The sequence below is a fragment of the Fistularia commersonii genome, chromosome 28 (assembly GCF_037954325.1).
Source record: "Fistularia commersonii isolate RoL2024-O1a breed Wild chromosome 28, RoL_Fcom_v1.0, whole genome shotgun sequence".
Classification (NCBI taxonomy): domain Eukaryota; kingdom Metazoa; phylum Chordata; class Actinopteri; order Syngnathiformes; family Fistulariidae; genus Fistularia; species Fistularia commersonii.
In genome coordinates, this window is record NC_141311.1 from 11,902,636 (window position 1) to 11,923,283 (window position 20,648).

At 37.6% G+C, this 20,648-nt stretch overlaps 2 protein-coding genes across 2 annotated transcripts; both read left to right on the forward strand.

Moving 5' to 3' along the window:
• Positions 1 to 874: 874 nt before the first annotated feature.
• stam (signal transducing adaptor molecule (SH3 domain and ITAM motif) 1) lies at positions 875 to 13,120 on the forward strand. The gene is made up of 14 exons (XM_086176458.1): positions 875 to 1,235; positions 2,766 to 2,850; positions 3,083 to 3,158; positions 3,249 to 3,344; positions 3,458 to 3,604; positions 5,128 to 5,218; positions 5,398 to 5,593; positions 6,519 to 6,613; positions 7,637 to 7,725; positions 7,902 to 7,989; positions 8,107 to 8,161; positions 8,328 to 8,481; positions 8,843 to 8,964; positions 9,484 to 13,120. Exons 1-14 carry the CDS (start codon positions 1,196 to 1,198, stop codon positions 9,713 to 9,715), a joined length of 1,566 nt encoding a protein of 521 aa, XP_086032584.1. The 5' UTR covers positions 875 to 1,195; the 3' UTR covers positions 9,716 to 13,120.
• A 687-nt stretch (positions 13,121 to 13,807) lies between these two features.
• On the forward strand, positions 13,808 to 18,357 carry tmem236 (transmembrane protein 236). The gene is made up of 4 exons (XM_086176188.1): positions 13,808 to 14,058; positions 15,569 to 15,641; positions 16,591 to 16,714; positions 17,750 to 18,357. Exons 1-4 carry the CDS (start codon positions 13,808 to 13,810, stop codon positions 18,355 to 18,357), a joined length of 1,056 nt encoding a protein of 351 aa, XP_086032314.1.
• Positions 18,358 to 20,648: the final 2,291 nt, after the last annotated feature.

Genomic DNA, 20,648 nt, shown 5'->3' on the forward strand with positions numbered 1-20,648 from the left:
CCCCCGAAGATGTCTCACCTCTCATCTGAGAGGCTTCTCTAACTAGAATTGACTGGGGTATTTTCCATATATAGCCACCAGGTCAAACTGGAAAAAATGTCTCTGAACAGAAGAGGGGGCCCTTAAGCACAACCTATCACCCTCATACAACGCCCAACTGGGACCCATCCCAGGACAGATTAACAGACCAGGCTTATCTGCATCCTCTAAACCAACTGGAAAGATCTACTACTGGAACCAGACCCGGTAATTATCAACTGAGCTTCAGTCCATGCAATCCAATGGGTTTCTATCGTTTGTTTCATGTTCGGAAAATTTGGCCACACCTTCTCAAAAGTTAATCCAGGTAAATTCCCCGAAGTTACTTTGTTCCCACCCAACAACGCCCCCATTACAACAGCAACCCCCTTGACCTAGGTTCTGCAAAGCATCTCTTCCATATGCATAAAAAGCAATTGCTAGATGACTGAGAACCTCCACAGACCTGAAACAGTATACCCTTTATAGGCTTGTTCAAGTTCAAAGGCCATAGGTTACAATTGAAAAAAAAAAATAGATTACCTAACAACTGAAGACAATCGTCTGACTAAAACCCTATCTCGCGCAATCAGACGGTTATTACAATGGTAATAAAGAACATAAATAATGTACATTTAAATTTTTGTCAGACTACATTATCTGATATTTGACAAAAGTAATTCTTAAAATATTTCAGTAGCATCAGAGAGGTTTATCTTGCAATCTTGGACAATTTCTAGGTAATATCAAACTCATTTTAAGCAGCTCCGATGGCCATGTCACGAGTTCTTTGGATTGTTGTCATCAGTGCGTCGAGGAAACGTCACATGATCACTACCACCTGACGATGACAAGCTATTTTTTTCGCTAATGGTAGTTTGCCTCTCATGGGTAATTCTACATATAGTTAAGTAATGGAATATTTATAATACATTTTATAGATGAGCGTTTAAGGCTTCCTTGTCTAAAGAAAGCGGTTTATTTCAGGACTAACAGCCCGCTTCAATTACCCAGCATGCCCCTCTTGATTCTGTCTGGCAAACGAGTGATTTGAGTAAACTGGAATCGAGTCTCCACAGTTTACGTTGGTCAATTTGTCGTTACTATGCATCAGATTCTATGAAGTAAACTACGAGTAAGGTACATATCAGGCGAAATCTGTTTTAGAACATCAGCAATGCCACTCTTCACGACCAACCCATTTGACCAAGATGTTGGTGAGTAGGCAGAACAGGCTAGCTGAAGTCACTGTTCTCTCACAGCTTTGTTTTTGTTATGCCTGCCTAATGTACGCAGCTAAATATGCAATGTAAGCCCGTGATTTTGTCATGCTAACATGACCGACTCACCATTCTTTTTTATACAGGGTAGAAAGCGTGAACTGTCTCCGATCCTTATAACAAATGTTTAATTGCTGTTTACCTGTTAAAAGGAATGTGCAATTTAGCTTGGCTCGCTCGACGGAGGAAATGGCTAACTAGCTAGCCCGCAAACAGCTAGCAACAGCCACTAATACCATAACATACTTCTAAGGTTTGTTCTCGTTTAACGAGAGTGGTAAATAAAACGTCAACGTTACTTATACGTGTTTTGTTGTACATAAATGAAATATATTTCAACTGCTTTCTTGACTGCGAACATGTTCATTGAGCTTGCAGTCTACTGTTGTGTTGTCACTCGCTAATAGTAATTGCTAGCTTACTCGCTCCCCCTCTCATTCTTTGCAGATTGCATCCCATCTGAAATTGGCTCGCTATTCTGTAGAAGCGAACCGTTGCATCTGACGGTTACGGTTAACAAGAGGTTGCGGTAGAGGCTGGGAACTCAATGGCAGACTGTCATTCCTGTTTCCTTTTGTATGTAGTGGTTAACCTCTACATTAGCTTGTGCAATTAACTGGGGCAAGCCAAGAGTACACAAACACATAAAAACACTGGGGCCACAGGGCTTGTAGTAGCGAAGTGTATTGAGTTGCTGTTCTACTGCGCATTCAAACATCCCATCGCGAAGGCCTACTTGTTTCATTCTCAATATCTTTACGTCATTTAGCCCAATATTTTAGCTTCTATTCCTACTTTGGAGATAAAACAACATCGTGACTGATTCGCCAGTTTTTGTGTCTAGTAAAGTGGGATGAGTATAAACAACACCTGTACAATTCATATCGCATCAACTTGGGCAATATAATCTCAAAGGTGAATTGTTATAGCACCACTGTTATAATGTGTAGGTCATCAATAAGGTGATGTTTTTTTAGATACCTGTCAAAAACCAATTTTTTTTTTGTCAGAGAAGTAATTAATGGTACAACCGTTTTACCCCCATAGTTTTAAGGCAGCTAAAGAAATTATTCATTCAACTTCAAAAAAATACTATAAAACCCCTTAATTGTTCAGCTTGGAATTGGCTTTTTATTAATCCATTATCATAGCACACAAGCCTTTGCAACAAATACAAAGAGGCCAGGTTATTTTCCTGACCTGCTTTAAAAAGTATAGACGAGTCAACTCAGTCAGCTGAAACTCATTGTCATTAGCCTTACCAGAATGGTATTGAGATTTTTCCCTTTAGATGCCTTTTATCTATATATATTTGTTAGTGATGGAATTAATATATTCACAACGTTCCTGAAATACGTTTACGTTCATCCAAGGAAGAACCTAACTGCCTCTGTGAAATAACACACTTTTGGAAGATTTAACCGTACTTCTCACCACAAATGTTGTGATTTTTTTTTTTTTCCCTAGAGAAAGCAACCAGTGAGATGAACACAGCTGAGGACTGGGGCCTCATTCTGGATATATGTGATAAAATAGGACAGTCTCGTACTGGGTATGTTACTGTTCCTCATACAGAGCCTGGTACTTGTTTTCTTCTTTTAAGTTTTAAATTAAAATGTTTTTTGAGATCAAACACAGGAAAATCATTTTTCTAGCTCATAGAAATTTAAAGTCTCTGATACTGTAATTCTCATCCAGAAAATTTCAAGGTTAAATCATTTATTTCATGTGGATGGATTACTTTTTAAAGCTGAAAGAATTCACAAACTTTTAATCTGGTGCAGGCCTAAAGAATGTCTCCGCTCAATAATGAGAAGAGTGAACCACAAAGATCCTCACGTAGCCATGCAGGCCTTGACTGTGAGTGCACAACATACAAAATCATGTTTGACATAAATGTGTATTTACATTAAGTAGATGAGTATTTGCCACTGCTATTTTTCCCAACAGCTCCTTGGAGCTTGTGTTTCAAATTGCGGGAAGATTTTCCACTTGGAGGTGTGCTCCAGAGAATTTGCCAGTGAAGTTAGTAATGTTTTAAACAAGGTTAGTAATTTTTACAGTCACTGTGCAACAAAGATAAATCCTGTTAATTATTCTTGGTACCCTCAATCTAGGCTGCTGCCATCTGCCGTGTTTTGAATATGTTTTGTTTTAAGGGACATCCTAAAGTGTGTGAAAAGTTGAAGGCCCTGATGGTGGAGTGGGCAGAGGATTTTCGCAATGATCCACAGCTAAGTTTGATATCAGCCATGATAAAAAATCTGCGTGAGCAGGGTGTCACTTTCCCTGCTGTGGGGTCGCAGGTAGGTTTGCAAGCACTGCTAACTTTGCAATGTTTGATAACCTAGTTCTGCCTGTTTCAAGGTTAATTTGCGAACATGGTCTAATTAATAAAGGCTAGAGAGTTTTTATCATCATTTGCGAGTAATAATGAAGTTTTGTTGAGACTCAGCCAGAGGCATCCATAAAAAGTGGCGGCTTAGAGCGTTTCTTCCTAACTGTCTTGATTTAAAAAAAGAGCTGCTAATTGTGGGACCATTTAATTGAACTAAAGGCCAGAGATGGCTTTATTGTCAGTTAATGGGTATTTAAAACAAAATTGTCCCTTGGCTAAACATAAATAGAATAATGAAAAACTACATGCTAAACTGTAATACACAATATGCGTGGGGGTACAAGTTTGTTATTGATACGTGTGTCATACAAAGTAGTCTGCAAAACAGCATTTTTTACGCAAGTAATTAGATAGTTATTTTACTTTTTCATTAAAAAAACAGCATTTTTTACGCAAGTAATTAGATAGGTATTTTACTTTTTCATTAAAAACTAAGTTGAAAGAGACTTGCCTGCATGTCTGTGGAATAAAGAAAGAGAGATGAAGCCTTCTTTTTCTTCCTTTCCTTTGCAGCTGTGCCATAATAATTTCTGTTATGTATATGTGTGATGGCATACATCAATAGACTTTAAATAGGTAAAGGTGTGACGTCACATAGGGGAAGAACGCCGTGACATCACAAAGGAAAAGCTGTAAAATGTAGGGATTATGGGCAAAGATGTTGCCCCTGTGAGCTATTATCATGGCAGTTGGGACAGAATCATGAATATCATCTGTGAAATGCATACATATAGTAGCAGTTATCAGGGCTATTGTAAGGCAAAGCTGTGAAGTCACATAGGGAAAGTAAGACCACTTGCAGTCTCACAGGAAAAGATATTATGTGCCAAGATATGGCAGTTCATACTATTTGATGGGGGGTCAAGTCAGAAATGGGAAGCACACTTAGACCAAACCAACAAGGCATTACTCTAAAGCGAAGAACAAGTCCATTCAAAAAAGTGTTTCTTTCAATTTTATGTGACTTCAAACTTCTACCTGCTTCCTCCTGTAACTTTTAAGTTGTGTGGCATTTAATGAGTGAATAGGAATGTGCTTACACAGGTCCCCACACAGATTATGAAGTGTCAGAAGCACAGCATATACTGTGATGTCACAACAGATTACAGCCTTGGCAGTGATTGCATAACATTTCGGTGTTGAATGATGTCACAACATGTATACCGTAAAGTCTCACAGAAGATCAATATAAACCCAATTAATTATGAAAGAACAGTTTTTCTAGTTTTTAACTTGTGTGTTATTTAATGCATCTTATTGGTCCTTTGGATTCTACCATGTCATTATAGACAAACAGGCCAAATGATGGCTAGGAAAAAGGCAAGAGTCTAGAATATGTATCTTACAAAATGTTTTGAATTTGATAAGTTATTTTTCAGATAAAAGACTTATCATTACCCTTGTAAATTTAAGATTACAACCACATTACAGGCTGCAGAACAAGCAAAAGCAAGTCCTGCCTTAGTGGCAAAGGATCCCGCTACCTCAACGAACAAAAGAGAAGAAGAAGATTTGGCTAAAGGTAAATAAGTTTTGGTACGGGAAATAACAGTTGTGAATAACATTGATAAAGGTGTTTTCTTTCAAATGTCCAGTTGTCCTTGTAATTCTGCATTTGTAACACACAAAAACATCTATTACTGTACTGTTTAAAAATTTTAAGGTCACATACAGTCTTGCTTTTTTGTCCTTTGTTTCCAGCTATTGAACTGTCTTTGAAGGACCAGCGTCAGCAGCCCCAGACCTCACTATCAAGTCTCTACCCCAGCACCTCTAGCCTACTGTCCTCACACAAGTCAGATGGCAGAAAGGTCCGGGCTATCTACGATTTTGAGGCTGCTGAGGATAATGAGCTTACTTTCAAGTCAGGCGAAATCATCACTATCCTTGATGATAGGTAATCTCTTCTTTTTAATAATTATGCTTTTAGTAGTACCTTGCGGGAAATAATTTCTCCATTGCCTGTAAACCATCCTTGATGAGCCAGGGGAGCTGTTAGGAGTTCAGTGTCTTGCTCAACAACACTTTGACAGGCTTTGAGGAGCGCAAGAATCGAACTGGAAATGTTCGGTTCTGAGGTTGGCTACTCTAACCCCCTGAGCCCTTTTATAGATGAGATGAGATGAGATGAGATGAGAACAACTTTATTTATCTCAAAGGAAATTGTTGTGCCAGATTTTCAAGTAAAAAACAGTAATAGATAATAGTAGAAAGGAGGAAGAATAAGAAATATAATGAAATATGAATTGTCCTAACTGTTAACTGTAAACTGTAACTACAAAGATTGAAGATTCCCTGCGGCTGAGGAAGACAGGCAAACACTGACCAATATTAACATTAATAACAACAAGTTTTCACAAGCGAGATCATTTTGATTAGGGAGGTTTTGAGTCTTTTATATAACTGTTCGTTGTAAAGCAGCAGAGTATTGACTCTGCCAACGTAAGAGAAAAGAAACTTATTTTATACCAAAAGAAAACATTCCATGTATGTTTTAGGCCTCAGCTTCTACATGGTCGTCGATTTGTCATGTCACATGTCCCCCTGACTTCCTTCCACCTGCGTCGTCTTATCCAAATACCTTTACCTCAAGATGGTGATATCCAAATTGTAAATGAGTCAAGAGTGACACATTTACTCGGACTGCTTGTTGAATAGCTCATGATTCTAAATTGACATAATTTCTCCTTAATTTGAAAATATTTCTTTAAGAATCTTTATTGCGTTCTGATTGAATAGCAGCACAGTCTTAATGATCTGTCTTCAGACTTGTCTAAATGTCAGCAAATTCAACTCATGACGGGCGGTCTTTTGAATTTCAGTGACCCTAACTGGTGGAAAGGTGAAACCTATCAGGGCATGGGCCTTTTCCCTTCTAACTTTGTCACTGCTGACCTCACTGCAGAGCCTGAAATGAGTGAGTATATGTTTATCCACTTGTGATATATTTGCTCTGCACTTTGGCTATAATCCATTAGTGAATTAGTTAGATCATTTTATTGATTTTGAAGTACAGTTTACACATAACAGATCTAGTAAACATCAAGCCCTTTTGTTTTTCATATTTTTTCAATTTACTGTTTCCAGAACATTACTGCCTAAAAAATTCTGTGTAGAACCAAAGCGATGTTTGCTTTCAGAAGTAAAGAATGTCTGGATATATTCCTTTTTTAAATGTAACTTTGTCAGTGTATAGAACAAACTGAATGTTCTGGAATAAAATCCACATTGTCCTTATAAGACAATTGAAAGCTTTTCTGTAATCTCTCTTGCGCATAGAATGCCTCATCGGTTTTGTTTTTGTCACACACTTGTCTTTAATTCCAACAGTGTTTATGGCCCCAGCGCAGTTCCTGTTTTCACTTGTTAGTCATACTAATATTTCAGCAATGCTGTTTAAAAAAATTACTTATAAATATGGGACAAGTGCAGTTGTCTGATATATAAATTTAGCACTGTTTAATGCCTTAGACATGCACTTTCTACTGATAAGCGGGGTGATTTAGATGTGAAAATTGAGAAGACATTTAAGAAAAGGTCCTTACCACTAAACACTGTCCTAATGGCTTTAAATTCCTAGTTGCTTGTTTTAGCTGTAATCTACATTTTGTCTTCCACAGTGCTGCTTACATGTAGTAAAGTAGCGTAGGCTTCTGGCCATGGCAATCTATGAACAAAAAGTCTCTACCTTGACAAACCATTCCTCTGAGTCAGACGATTTAAGCAGCAGTCAAAGGCTGGGGCTGCTCTTGTCATGCTAGACTCTTCTATTTTGTAAAATCCTTGCCAGCTTTCAGTATATATTTCTTTTTTTGGCTGATATTGTGCTGATCATTGGTGTTTTTACTGAACTAAAAGTGTCTGCTTAGGAATTTACCAGTTCTGTGACTGTTGTGATGCTTTGCTTGTGTCACATTTGTTGTTAATGGGAAATCTTCAGTGAAGACAGAGAAGAAGTCTGTACAGTTCAGTGAAGAAATCCAGGTAGAGACCATTGAGCCTGAGCAAGAACCTGTTTATATAGATGAGGTATGTTCCTAACTGTGTCTCCACCACATTTGTTCAACATCATTACAACACAAGATAGGTCATCTGCTCAACATATGAGAGACAAACTAAAATTCATACAATTGCCTTTATTTGGACTGGACTAAAGTTTGTCCTATGTATTTAAAGACTTCCATTTTTTCTATTGCTATGCTCAGGACAAAATGGATCACCTCCTGCAAATGATTCAGAGTGCAGATCCCACAGATAACCAGTCAGACAGTGTTGAGTTGCTGCAATTGGAAGGTAAACTGGTCAATTTATGAAATACACAAATCTAAACTATTGTTAATTAGTAGACCACTGATAAATAGAGATCTCATTAAAATGTTGTGTTTATTTTATTTTATTTTTGAAAACCAGGTGCCTGCAATCAAATGGGACCCTTGATTGACCAGAAGTTGGAGGATATAGACAGGTATATCTGGTGTTTATCACAGGAAAGAACAATGTTATACAATTAGGAAAACTGAGAAATTAAATGATGTGAAAAGCAAATGTTTTTTGATTCAAATCTTAATTGATTGCTGTGTATAATAGAAGTATTCTAATCATATTAATATTTATGTATGATATATCATCAGGAAGCACTCAGAGCTTTCAGAGCTTAATGTTAAGGTGATGGAAGCTCTGTCTTTGTATGCCAAGCTGATGAATGAGGATCCAGTCTACGCTATGTATGCCAAGTTGCAGAGCCAGCAGTATTACATGCAGCAGCCGGCCAGTACACTACAAACGGTAAAGTTGAGATTTCATAAGTACCTGATGGTGTATAACCCAATAGTCTTTGTGGGTTGGTGCTAAGAGAAAAAATGGAAACGTTATAATACAAACTTTTTGCTAAGCGATGAATTGCCGCCTTGCTAGAAGGGACAGTTATTTCTGAAGCTACTTTCACGGTTTACATTTGCTTATGGATAATATAATTGTGATTTGCCAAAGCTGTGATGTTTTGACTTTTATTTATATTAACCCCTTTCAGAGACACACAAATATGTGTCAGAGCTTTTATTGATTTTAATATCTTATGTATCGTTCAATTACATGGTAGCAGTTGAACTTTTAAAGGACTGTGTTTGGCTTTCATGTTTGACAATAGGTCTACCCCGGTCCACCTGCATCAGGGTCATATACAATGAGTGGAACTCGGGTGCAGGGTTACAGTGTGCCGTTGGAGCAGATTCAAGCAGGAACCCAAATGCCAGGCCAGCCAGCACCCACGTGAGTTTAATGTACTAACTGTCCTCATGTTTCTCCATAACTGAAAAGTGACATGATCCAGTTGATAGTTATCTCACATAACCTTTTCCACTTGACAGTTCCATCATTCTTCTCAGCGTGCTTACTTAGGAGAAAAATCTGTCCCAAGTTGTGTGTGTGTGTGCGTGCGTGCGTGCGTGCGTGCGTGCGTGCGTGCGTGCGTGCGTGCGTGCGTGCGTGTGTGCGTGCGTGTTGAATATACTCGTAGGTGGATGCTGGAATTGGAGCTGCCAGGCATGTCTAGAGGAAGACCAAAGTATATGTACACGCACATATATATGTGTGTGTGTGTATATATACACACATATGTATATATATATGTACATATGTGTGTATATATACCTCCTGCCTAGCAGCTCCAATTACAACATCCATCATTTTGTACCACTCCGCTATTTTGTGTTATGTGACAGTGAATTATTCATTGTATTGAAATGTAATACTAAAGAATTTTACCACTACACACATTCTTTTCCGCAGTGATGTTCACATGTACATGAGCCAGCCGCCAGTCTACACTGCTGTTCCTGGCAGCATGGCACCAGCAGACGTTCACTCCTACCAGAACCCAGCCACTGCTCCCGGCCCTGCGCCGCACACGAATCCAGCAGGCATGACACAGACGCCAAACTACAGTGCCCCCTCTGGCCAGAGCATAGCACCTTCATCAGATGCCACACAGGCCCCCTACTCAGAGAAGGCCCTGCTATAGGGCGACTTGAGCTTATTGTTATCCTCCGTTTTATAATATTATCGTTGAAAAACAGATAAATAAAAAGAACAACAAACAAATCAAGTAGACTAACAAATATCTGGCAATATACTACAATATCAAGTTACACATGTCATTCCAGGTTTAGAAGTGATCATAAGGGTTTGATGATCTAAAAATGGCTCCTGTTCATTCATCGTATTCCTTCGCTTTATTTTTTCTCCTCTGTGTCTTTAAGTGTTTTTGTAGTAGAGACATGGGGGATCTTTTGGCTGCAACTTCACATTTTGTCAGTGTTCTGGAACTCTTCCTTGACAGGTCACTTCCAAACCTCAATGTGATAATAATTTTAGAATTTTCAGTTTGCATTATTGAGACATGACAGCACTCATTTTATTGATTAGGTACATCTATATAAATCTGCTGTATAAAACAACAATTTGTGAATATTATAGGATTTTAATATGAATATACTACTCATTTACAAAACAATCACTAAAATCATTAGATTGGTCCAGTGTACACTAAATGTTATTCGGCTTCAGGTTCATTTAGATGCATTTGATAAATTGGCAACTAAGTCTATGTTGCTTCTATTCTAATCACTGGCTGATGGAAAAAGTACTAAGAAAACAATTGTAACTTATAACTACTCAAGATTGGTGCTGAATTCATACTTGATGTGAATGATTGGATCAATGAATACGAGAGCTCAAACAGGAGATCATTAAATTTTTGGAGCTACTTGAGTACACTTCAGAATTTTCCTGAGCTGATTGACACAGATTGGCTTTGTGATTTAGCCTTCACTGTGTACATACTGACACACATGAATGAGCTGGATGTGAAGCTACAAGGGAAAACTGGTTTGAGCATGTAATGCAAGCAAACGTCAGAGCCTTCAAAACCAATCTGGTTTTATTTGCAAAGCAAATGTCAGACGAGTCTTAAATGTACTGTTAACAAATGCATTTTCTTTATATCGGATCTTGTGGTGACCTGGCCCGTCCGTCAAATTTTAAGTCAATACGGCCTCTGAGCCAAAAAGTTTGCCCAGCCCTGCTTTATATCAACACTGTCACAATAATCTTTCTTCACTAACTATGAGGGAAAGAAACCATAGAAACTATATACTACAGCCCCCTCATTGCTGAAGTTACTGCATTGCTATTCTCATGATAAGGGGGTTAACTTCTAACACTTAACTGAAGAAAATAATCAGAGCAAGGACTTGCTCAACTTACTGAGTGTATACATTCTGTATTTGTTTGAACTCTGAAGTACTGAACACTAAAGCCACCTTTTGGAGGAAAAGGAAATGAGGAATAAAAGCATGCACATTCCTCTTGCAAAACTGTAATGACCAAGTTGTGAAGTCCACAGGAGTGGGCTGTATGTGTTTTTTTTCTTTTTTCATACTTTATAAATCACTTGCAGGAAATTATTTCTCTGCATATAACCCATCACGAATGAACCATGAGCAGTTGGTTGCCACTCAGCGGCTTGGTTAGGGGTTCATTGTCTTGCTCGGCAGCACTTCGGCAGGCTTGGAGGAGTGTGGGAATCGAACCAGGAATGTTCGGTTCTGAGGATGACCATTCTAACCCTCTGAGGCACCTGGCCCCTTAGCACAGCACCCTTTGTTTTAGCCAAAAAGGTGAACCCTCTAGTCATTGTGTCCCTTGTATGTCAAAGGTGCAAAAGCCAAAGAGAACAAATATGATTACAAACTGCAGAAATATAAGAACAAGATGTTTTTTTCTTTTTCTTTTTTTTTTCTCTTTCCAAAATAACCCATTCTGGATCATTGTTGTTGTACATGCTCTGTGTCCAGTCTGGGGCTGTGCTAACAGGCTCATATTACAAATATGGTTTCAAAGTGTCCCCACTGTTTTAAAAGGATCTTCTAAGTCAGTGTTATAAATGAATATGTATTTGTAGTGCATTTTAATTTATGTTTTGATTATTGTTATGCTATTTTAAATTGAGAAGTTATGTAGAATGTATGTATTCTGAGAAGAGCGGGATATGATATTCTGCCGGTCTTAGTTGTATATTTAAATCCTTTAAATAAGAATATGAACAGTTCATTCTGTGTTTCATATTTGTTTCATGTACTGTAGGCTGAAATGGTAATGTGAAACTGATGATTTCAAACTCCTTCCTCAGAGCTTTGTTAACGAGATAACGTAAACATTTTGGATACTGGACACTTGTCAGTATACACTTCATTCACACAATGATAGGCGATGAAAGCAGTTTTCAATACTCATAGTTCTCAGAAGCTGATGTTCTGTATTCTTGTTAAAGATCTTTGAGAAAGGCGTGTTAAAACTGGACTGCAGAAAGACTATATGTTATTTCATCTATTTTTCCCACTTTCACAACAAAATTATTACCTAATCATGGTATCTTAACACCGAATCCTAAAAACTATGAAAACAGTTTTAGCGGAAACAAATTCTGTTTTGCTTCCTTGAAATACATGCTACATAAAAGTGACATCAATCTATATTCAATGAAAGGCCTGTAAATATTAGAGACAGTGGGACCAAAAGATTACTTTAGTTGAATCTTGTTGAAATATCTTGTTGAACCACAATCTGCACCTTGGATGAAACTATCAAACAGGATAGAAAAGCTACCTGTTTTCAACCAACACAATTACTGTAAAAGTCTAAACTTGTACCCAGCTGTTTGTATGTATTTTTTAACCATACTTAATTAGTATTCACAATAAACCCGGCCAAATGCACAGAAAAACACAAATACCAATTTATTCTGCTCTATATTCTATTTCTTTTTTTACGCTATTTGTTGGAGGGGATAAAATAGAGAAGTGCAAGAAATTTACCTTCCTGGCCAAATACAATAATTTATTCCTTATTAATTCCCCATGGGGAAATTCGTTCTCTGGATGAACCATAAGCAGTAGGCTGCCGTCCACCCTTTAGGGATTCAGTGTCTCGCTCAACAAACCTTTGACACACCAGGAGGAACCAGGAACGTTCAGTTCCAAAGGCGCGCAACCTCCTGCGCCATCCCTATCATCTCCCCATTAACTAACGGTACTTCTAATAAGCTCAGCTTATTCATACCCTTGTGCTCCATTAGGAAATCTCATTTGTAGCATCTTGTTCAAGTCCCTTTTGTTTACCTACACCTGCAACCCACCTCCACCCAGACTTTCTCACATTCTGCATCCGTCTATAGCCACTTCTGTTGTCATTAACATGCTGCTATGTATTTACACCACAGGGAGATCTCCACAGCTGTTCTCTCTGGCCTTTCCTTTTGGAATGGAAATGAACCTTTCATTCTTGACCAAATATTAATGAGAATATTTGTTTTAAGTAAAATAATCTGCTAGGAAGCTGAATTTGATTGGATTAAAATTCCCAGAAATAACATATTGTCTCAAAGGGACTTTTTTAATAACTGTCATGGAGAGCTATGTGTTCTTGCTGAAAATGTTTTTGATTAAGGTCAGGGACTTTTTTATTTGTAACCCCCCTCAAACATAATTGAGCTAATCGGAGCTACTCTTGCTCCACCAAAAGCTGTAGTAAATTTAACAATCTCAACATAAAAAGTACTTTGGATAATTGCAGTTGGATGGGAGTTGTGAGAAGATTTTCATAAATCATACATTCATTTATCTATTCTGCATATTTTGCTCAACAAGGTGTAGGGGTGCTGTTACAAGTTCCAGCGGATTGGACCAACCACCTACCAATCATCGCCCAACGGATACAAGTGTTTATTCTCCCACTCACACTTCGGGACAGTTTGGAGCTCAGTAGACCCTCTGCATGTTTATGGGGTGTTGGACAGTGCGGGAGTAAAACAAATAACTGCAGGAAACACAGAGAATTTAATTTAGTTTCACTTATCAACGCATTCCTTGCTCATAAAATTATGGGATGGTTTTACTCCACAGTGAAATCATAAAAGGGAGCATGTTCTTATTAACTCAGCAATAAAACAATACCATGTCAAGTGCCATGTAAGCAGCCTCAGTGTACAGAGTCCAACGCCTCATCTGGTTTCTTTTGTGGGAGATGACTGTCAAAGCTACACAGCAGAAACATCATGCCCTCGGGGAAGACAGTCAAGCTCGTCCTATATGAGCTACTTCAATTTTCAGCCCTGAGTGTAACAATATTGGTAATCATGGAGAGGTTTGCCAGCCTGATACATGAAGTGAAAGGTCAGGACCTTACAGCCTACTTGCTCGTGGTAGCAGCCTCTGTCGCCTATGTGACCTCTGTAACTCTCTTGGTGTGGGTTCCCCTTAAATATCAAATTTTGAGAAGAAGGAGATTCACAAAGATCACACAGTGGTAAGTACAGCTACTGACAAGTAGGTCATTTCTTATCATCCTTAAAGATATCAGTGTGTCCTGTTGCACATTCATAAAAGACAGTCGCTCGCAAGCCGGCAGTTGAATAGATAAGAGAATAACAAACGGGAGACTAATTAAGAAAATTCGATCCTTTTGGTTATAAACATGAAATAGACTTGATACCGAAAATTAGCACCTACAGCCTTTAAATGAAATACCTAAATGTTTCCATTAAACATTGTATTTTGAAGTGCTGTTTGCAAAATACAGTGTAAAGCACATATCTCATTTACTAGTTTTGGGTGGATAATATATCTTGGGCTGTTTATGCTGAACTGTGTACTTTGTAATGCTATTCAATGTTTTTTATACAAATTTTTTCACACTTTAAGAAGCAAGTGTTGTATTAGTAAATCACAAAGGCTTCATGTCCCTTTTAAAACAAGCACATTCGATAACTTCCCTCCTCTAATTACACATTACATGATGCACTATAAGCATTAACTAAGTTCTAATAAATCCCAAAGAAACTTCTTATTTGATACATTTTCAAGTTATTGAAAAAAACTTGCAAGTGGATTGTCTCTCTTGAATTACCCTTTGAATCTTTCCAAAACAGTGGCAAGACAAGTGTCTTATTATTAAGTGTCTTACAGATCTATCTATATATATATATACTGCTCAAAAAAATAAAGGGAACACTTGAACAACACAATGTAACTCCAAGTCAATCACACTTCTGTGAAATCATAGTGTCCACTCAGGAAGCAACACAGATTCATTTTGACTTGTTTTAAGGACATTACATCAAAGTTGGATCAGCCTGGAGTTTCTTTTTACACTTTAATTTTGAGTGTGATTCCTAATCCAGACCTCCATGGGTTGATACAATTGATTTCCATTGATCATTTTTGTGTGATTTTGTTGTCAGCACATTCAACTGTGTAAAGAGCAAAGTATTTCATAAGAATATTTCATTCATTTAGATCTTGGATGTGTTTTTTAAGTGTTCCCTTTATTTTTTTGAGCAGTGTATATATACATATATATATATATATATATATATATATATATATATATATATATATATACACAGAATATAACAAAATACATTTCAACTAAAGAACTGTTTATATTTCTTTAAGGCTTATTTTCCATCCCACTTTGTTATCCTTCTTATCTTTATGTGATTAGTCAAAGGTGTAATATATAGATATAGTAGTCAAATACAAAGTTGTCATATAGTAGTCAAATGTCCTCCTTCACAGTTTGGACATGAAAGACTATAATGTGGTAGCAACTTCCACAATATTATTAAATTTTATAATTTAGGTACAAGTCCTGGCTGTTAAATCATTTAGGCTGTAGCTCTACATGTGCAACAAAAGTTATGGAAAAGGACTTTCAGAAAAGGATGAGCCTTGATTAAAAAGATTAAAAAACAAACAGTCCTCAAAGACAGAAGCTATCTCAACTGAAACCTGAAATTCCTTTTTTTTCTCCTCAGGAGACCAACAGCACTGGTGTTTGTCATCTTGTGTACATTACCGTGTTTTGGTATTTTAATTGCCAGCTCCAAGGTAACATCATTTTTGAGACTGATTGTTCTTGTCACAGGGAAGCACCTGTTGATGGTTTGTAATGTTCTGATAGGGTGCTTGAACATTGCATTACATTACATGACATTACATTTGGCAGACGCTTTTATCCTAAGCGACTTACAATAGAGGACATAGGGACTGCAAATACACTTGCAAATACACAATGCACAGGAAATATACAGAACAGTAAGTTTGGGTTAGTGAGGGTTTTTTTTTTTTGGGGACAGACACACAAACGTACACACACACACACACACTGCACACATGAACATATTTATTTGTTGGAAACATTCCATATGTGCTCTAAGCTCATTTCACATTTCCCACCAATGTGTGTCGACCACTATCAATATTCGCTGACAAACGATTGATACGGTACATTACGCCAGAGAGGAGAAAAAAAAGAACGTTGAGCTACATCTCCTCAGTGTTTTGATCTGTATATTTTCTCATCATGTGCCAAGTAGGACTTTAGCACCACTTAAAGTGAGACAACCATATACTGGAAACATGTCCCCCATCACAAGATATGCGCTGTGGTGTTTAGTAGCCCATGTTGAAAATAACAGGTTGGCTATAAACTCCAAACTTGACCCTGACTCTGATATATTCCATCGTACCATAATCCTTTTTCGCAGAAGACCGTAAATACTTGTGCCTGATCACATACTGTAGATATTTATTTATTAATGAATGTTGTTTTACCTTAGCTTGTGTTGAAAGCAATCATCTATGCAGCCTGAGCAGCCAATAAAAACAAATAGGTTCATAAAAGGTGTGATAGTAAAGATCCTTCGCAGTCCAAATTCCATAAACTGCTGTTGAAGTCTTGTGTCTTCCTGCTTCCCCTATCATAATTTATGATAAATGGATGAATTCTTTCTGAGCTGTAAATGATTAACCTATGCTTCTATTGGTTGTGCTGTAGGTGCAGGTGGACACAGGAATAAGGTTTGATCATTTTGCTGAGTTGCCAACTTCCTTGGTGCTTTTCTCACTCATCTGTGTGGATATTGTTGAGAGAATACGACCGTTCAAGCTCCTTGAACAAAGTAAGATTTACTGCTGCAACTGCTTAGATATATCAGCCATTTCAATTTCTTGAACATCACTCCCCACTTTCAGTCTTTGAATCTTTGTAAAAAAAACCTAGCAACTTTAATTTCCATCCTAAAGACTTAATTGAGTCCCATGTTTTGTGTTGTAATGTGTCCCAAACAACAACACGACATAAAACTTGGTTCTTTAACTGTGCAAGCATCTGACATGATTTAGCAGTCACCACAACCTCAAATAGACTTGTCATTAAAAAAATATTCATGTCCAGTAACTAATCATAAAATCCCTCTTACTCTGACTTTTTGCAAATTTTGTAAAATGTTTGATTTAGGCTGTATTAACATCAAAGTTTGGACCGATTCGAAGAAAAATAAGATGAGTAAACAAATAAAAAAAATACCTATACATTACAAAAAAAACATCACAAAAATCTTTGTCCCCCCTAAGTGTTTGTAAGGCCCAATGTATTCCATGAAGGCTAAAATAATGGGGGGCACAACTAATATATGTATGTAATCCCACCGGGCAGAATTTCCCAAAAAGTGATTTGTGGCCTGAGGTACTTCCTTCCATTGACCATAAAAAAAGGTTAAAGGGGGGGTAAAAAAACAAAAAACATGATAAATCTATTGTGTTTATAATTCCTCAAAAAATATGTTTAAGTCTACATTTAATGTTTCTAAATTAGAAACACAGATGTAAATAACATCATTTTGCTGTTTATGGCTTAAAGCACATTTCTAACAGGTTTCTGTGCTTCTCAGCTCATTAGAACCTTCAAAATCACATTTGTGCTTTTGCAAGTATGACAAAATAAAATACTCAATGCTGCTCTTTTTTGTTTTTTGGCTGGATCTTATCAAATCTCAACTGGTTTTTGTTTTCCAGAAGTAGCATTACTCAATAAAAATAAATAAGGAGACCAAGATGAACAAGAGTTGTTGTTATCATATACATTTATCTATAATTTGACTTATTTACTTATTTTTCAACTTATATTACAAATAGTATGATCATGATATTTGCAGCAGAGGGCTTGGACTTGGAGTTTGACATTCCCGGCCTTGTAGTCACCCAACTGGAACCAGTGGCCACCATATCAAGACAGATGGACACCAATGAGGCCCAGAAAGGTCAAGTAGAGGCCAGGAACGGTAGCATCCCCAGCAGCTTGCAGAACTCACCCACCCGGTCAGCACCCAGAGCCGCCTACCCTTACCCTTACTCATCCCAGTCCTTCCGATCCCAATCAGGCCATCTGGGTTCCCTGTGGAGGAGGGATGCAAGAACGGAGGTGTTTGTCGACTGTTTTCTCTTTTGGTTTGACACTGCGGAGCTACTGAGGGTTGCAGAAGATCCGTCCATCTTCTATTCGGGCTGGGTGTTCCCAATCTACATCTTTGCCTTTCTGTCTACTCTTCGTATGATCATTGTGCCTTACAGTCCCTTGCTGTCTCCTGCTGGGGTTGCACTGCAGGATTTTCCTTTCTTCATCATTCGGATAGGTCTGCTTGTTGTCTTTGGCTATAAGACATCTGTGTTGTACCCGCTAAAAAATGTGCTGGTGACCGTCACGTTTCTCTTCTTTACCTTTCTGACCAGGACAAAGATGTTCAGAAGGCAGACCATATTTTGAGCATGCAGTTTTATTGGTTTGACTTAAGATGATTTAACAGTTGGTTTATTTATGTATGCAAAGCACGAAAGACACATCTTTTGGTACTGATATATATTATTTTGACAAGAAGCTTATTAAAGTAGCTCAATTGCAACAGCTGCAAAGGTTTCGAAATCCTTCAGATTTCAAATGAGAAAAGTACAGAACGAGCGGATGGTTTTATTTGGTATCATACAGCTGGATATGAAAAAACATTAATTAATATAATATTATATTTACCTGCTGTTCTTCCTGTGTCTGCGTGGGTCTCCTCTGGGTTCTCCAGTTTCCTCCAAAATTCCAAAAAACTGCAGCAGGTTAACTGGAAAAATTGGGATAATTGCCCAGAATGAGTGAATGAGTGAGTGTGTGAGTGAGTGAATGATTGTTTGTCTGTATACGTGGCCCCGCCATTGACTGGTGACCAGTCCAGGGTGCACGCCGCTTCTCGCCAAATGACAGCTGGGACAGGCTCCAGCGACCCTGATATTTACCTGCTACATCCATGGCAGATTTTTTATCATATGAACAGACATTTAAATAATACTTTGTATTATATTTGTGATGGTATGGTTTGCGGATGTGTTTGCTTAAAAGATAAGGGTTTTGGTACAATCCAAATAATGGATATCCAGGAATACTTAATAAAAATATGGCTCGTATTAGACTGACCTACATGCAGCTCAGATCAGCTAAAAAATTAGCATATATATAATTTGAAATGTTCTAACCATCTCTGCTGCAGCAATGGTTGTTTTCAGTCAACAGACAGAAAACATGTCAAAGTTCCCACGGTCCGGTATTTCATGGACCATCATATATGGTTCAAGGTCCGTGTACCCTGATTCAGACTAATGTGTATTACAGAAATGGGGAAACTAGAATTAACTAGAACCTAGAATTGTTAGTATGTACATGATCCCAAAAGTTGTCTCATTGCCAAACAAAAGCAGAATGCATTTTGAAAAATCATAAAGGGTGATGTTTAACAAATTAGTTCTATATATTTGTAAGACAAGATAAAAATATGCATCTATATGTATATAGAGATGGACTTGTATATCAAAGATGCTTGTATAATATATATCTTGATATATTATCCATGCATTACAATTGCAGATTCATATGTCACAAGAGCACATCTGTTTCATGTTTTTGGTTTTGTCGAACTTTGTGAAATGGTTTGTTCTGATGATCTCTTTTAGTTTTACAGCTTGTTTTACATCCTATTGGTTTGGTTCTACCTGTCCTACTGCTTGCCTAGTTAGCCACCTACCTGCCGCCATCCTCTCATATGTTATGCCACTATGCACTTTTATATTTTAGCACTGTCTTTTTTGAGTCTTTGATGGAGCTTTGGTGAAGTTTGGGGCGTCGATGTATGCTAGGTGTATGATCTGTGTTGATTCTGTATAAACTATAATAAACTATTGTTACTTGACTCTGGCCTGCCTGCTGAATTAAATTTGTCAGTCTTTACAAACTTTGAAATCTAAATGCTATTAAGAGATTTTCAGGTAGTCAGTAATAAATACATAGAATAATATATTAATATAGATATTACATCTCTGATTTCAGGGGTAGGTCATAAATGCTCCCTTTATATATTTTTCCTATTAGGTAAATCAAAAATCCAAACAACAACAATAACAATACTACTCCTATTAATAGTCGTTCGATTAGATTCCCACAGGTTTGGAGTTTGTGGAGTTTGCATGTTCTCCCCGTGTCTGCATGGAGTTCCTCTGGATTCTCCTGCTTCCTCCCACAGTCCCAAAACAAGCAGAAGGTTAATTGGAAAATTGGCAAAATTGTCCAGATGTGTAACTGGGAAAGGGCCATTGTTTGTGTCTATATGTAGCCCTGTGATCTACTGGTAACCAGTCCAGGGTGTATTCCAACTCTTCTCCAGCATTCCCCACGACACTGAGCACAGGATAAGTGTCAGAAGATGGATGGATGGATGGATGGATGGATGGATGGATGGATGGATAATGCTAATAATGATAGTAATAGTAATAATAGTAATAATGACCTCTACTATGCAGCAAGTTGACAAAGTGATAGGAAATATATCAAGTGTCTGATTGGATGTTAAAAACGTTTACAAAGACTTTATTCTGTCATCTCAGCTGAACTATATTTATTCCTCAACCCATTTAGGGACGTATGGGGCAAAGTCAGTCCATAGCAGAGGTCTGAGCTCTTATGTGGATTTTACTTTTTATTGCTTTAAGATGGACAATTGCTTTTTTTTTTTTTTTTTTTTT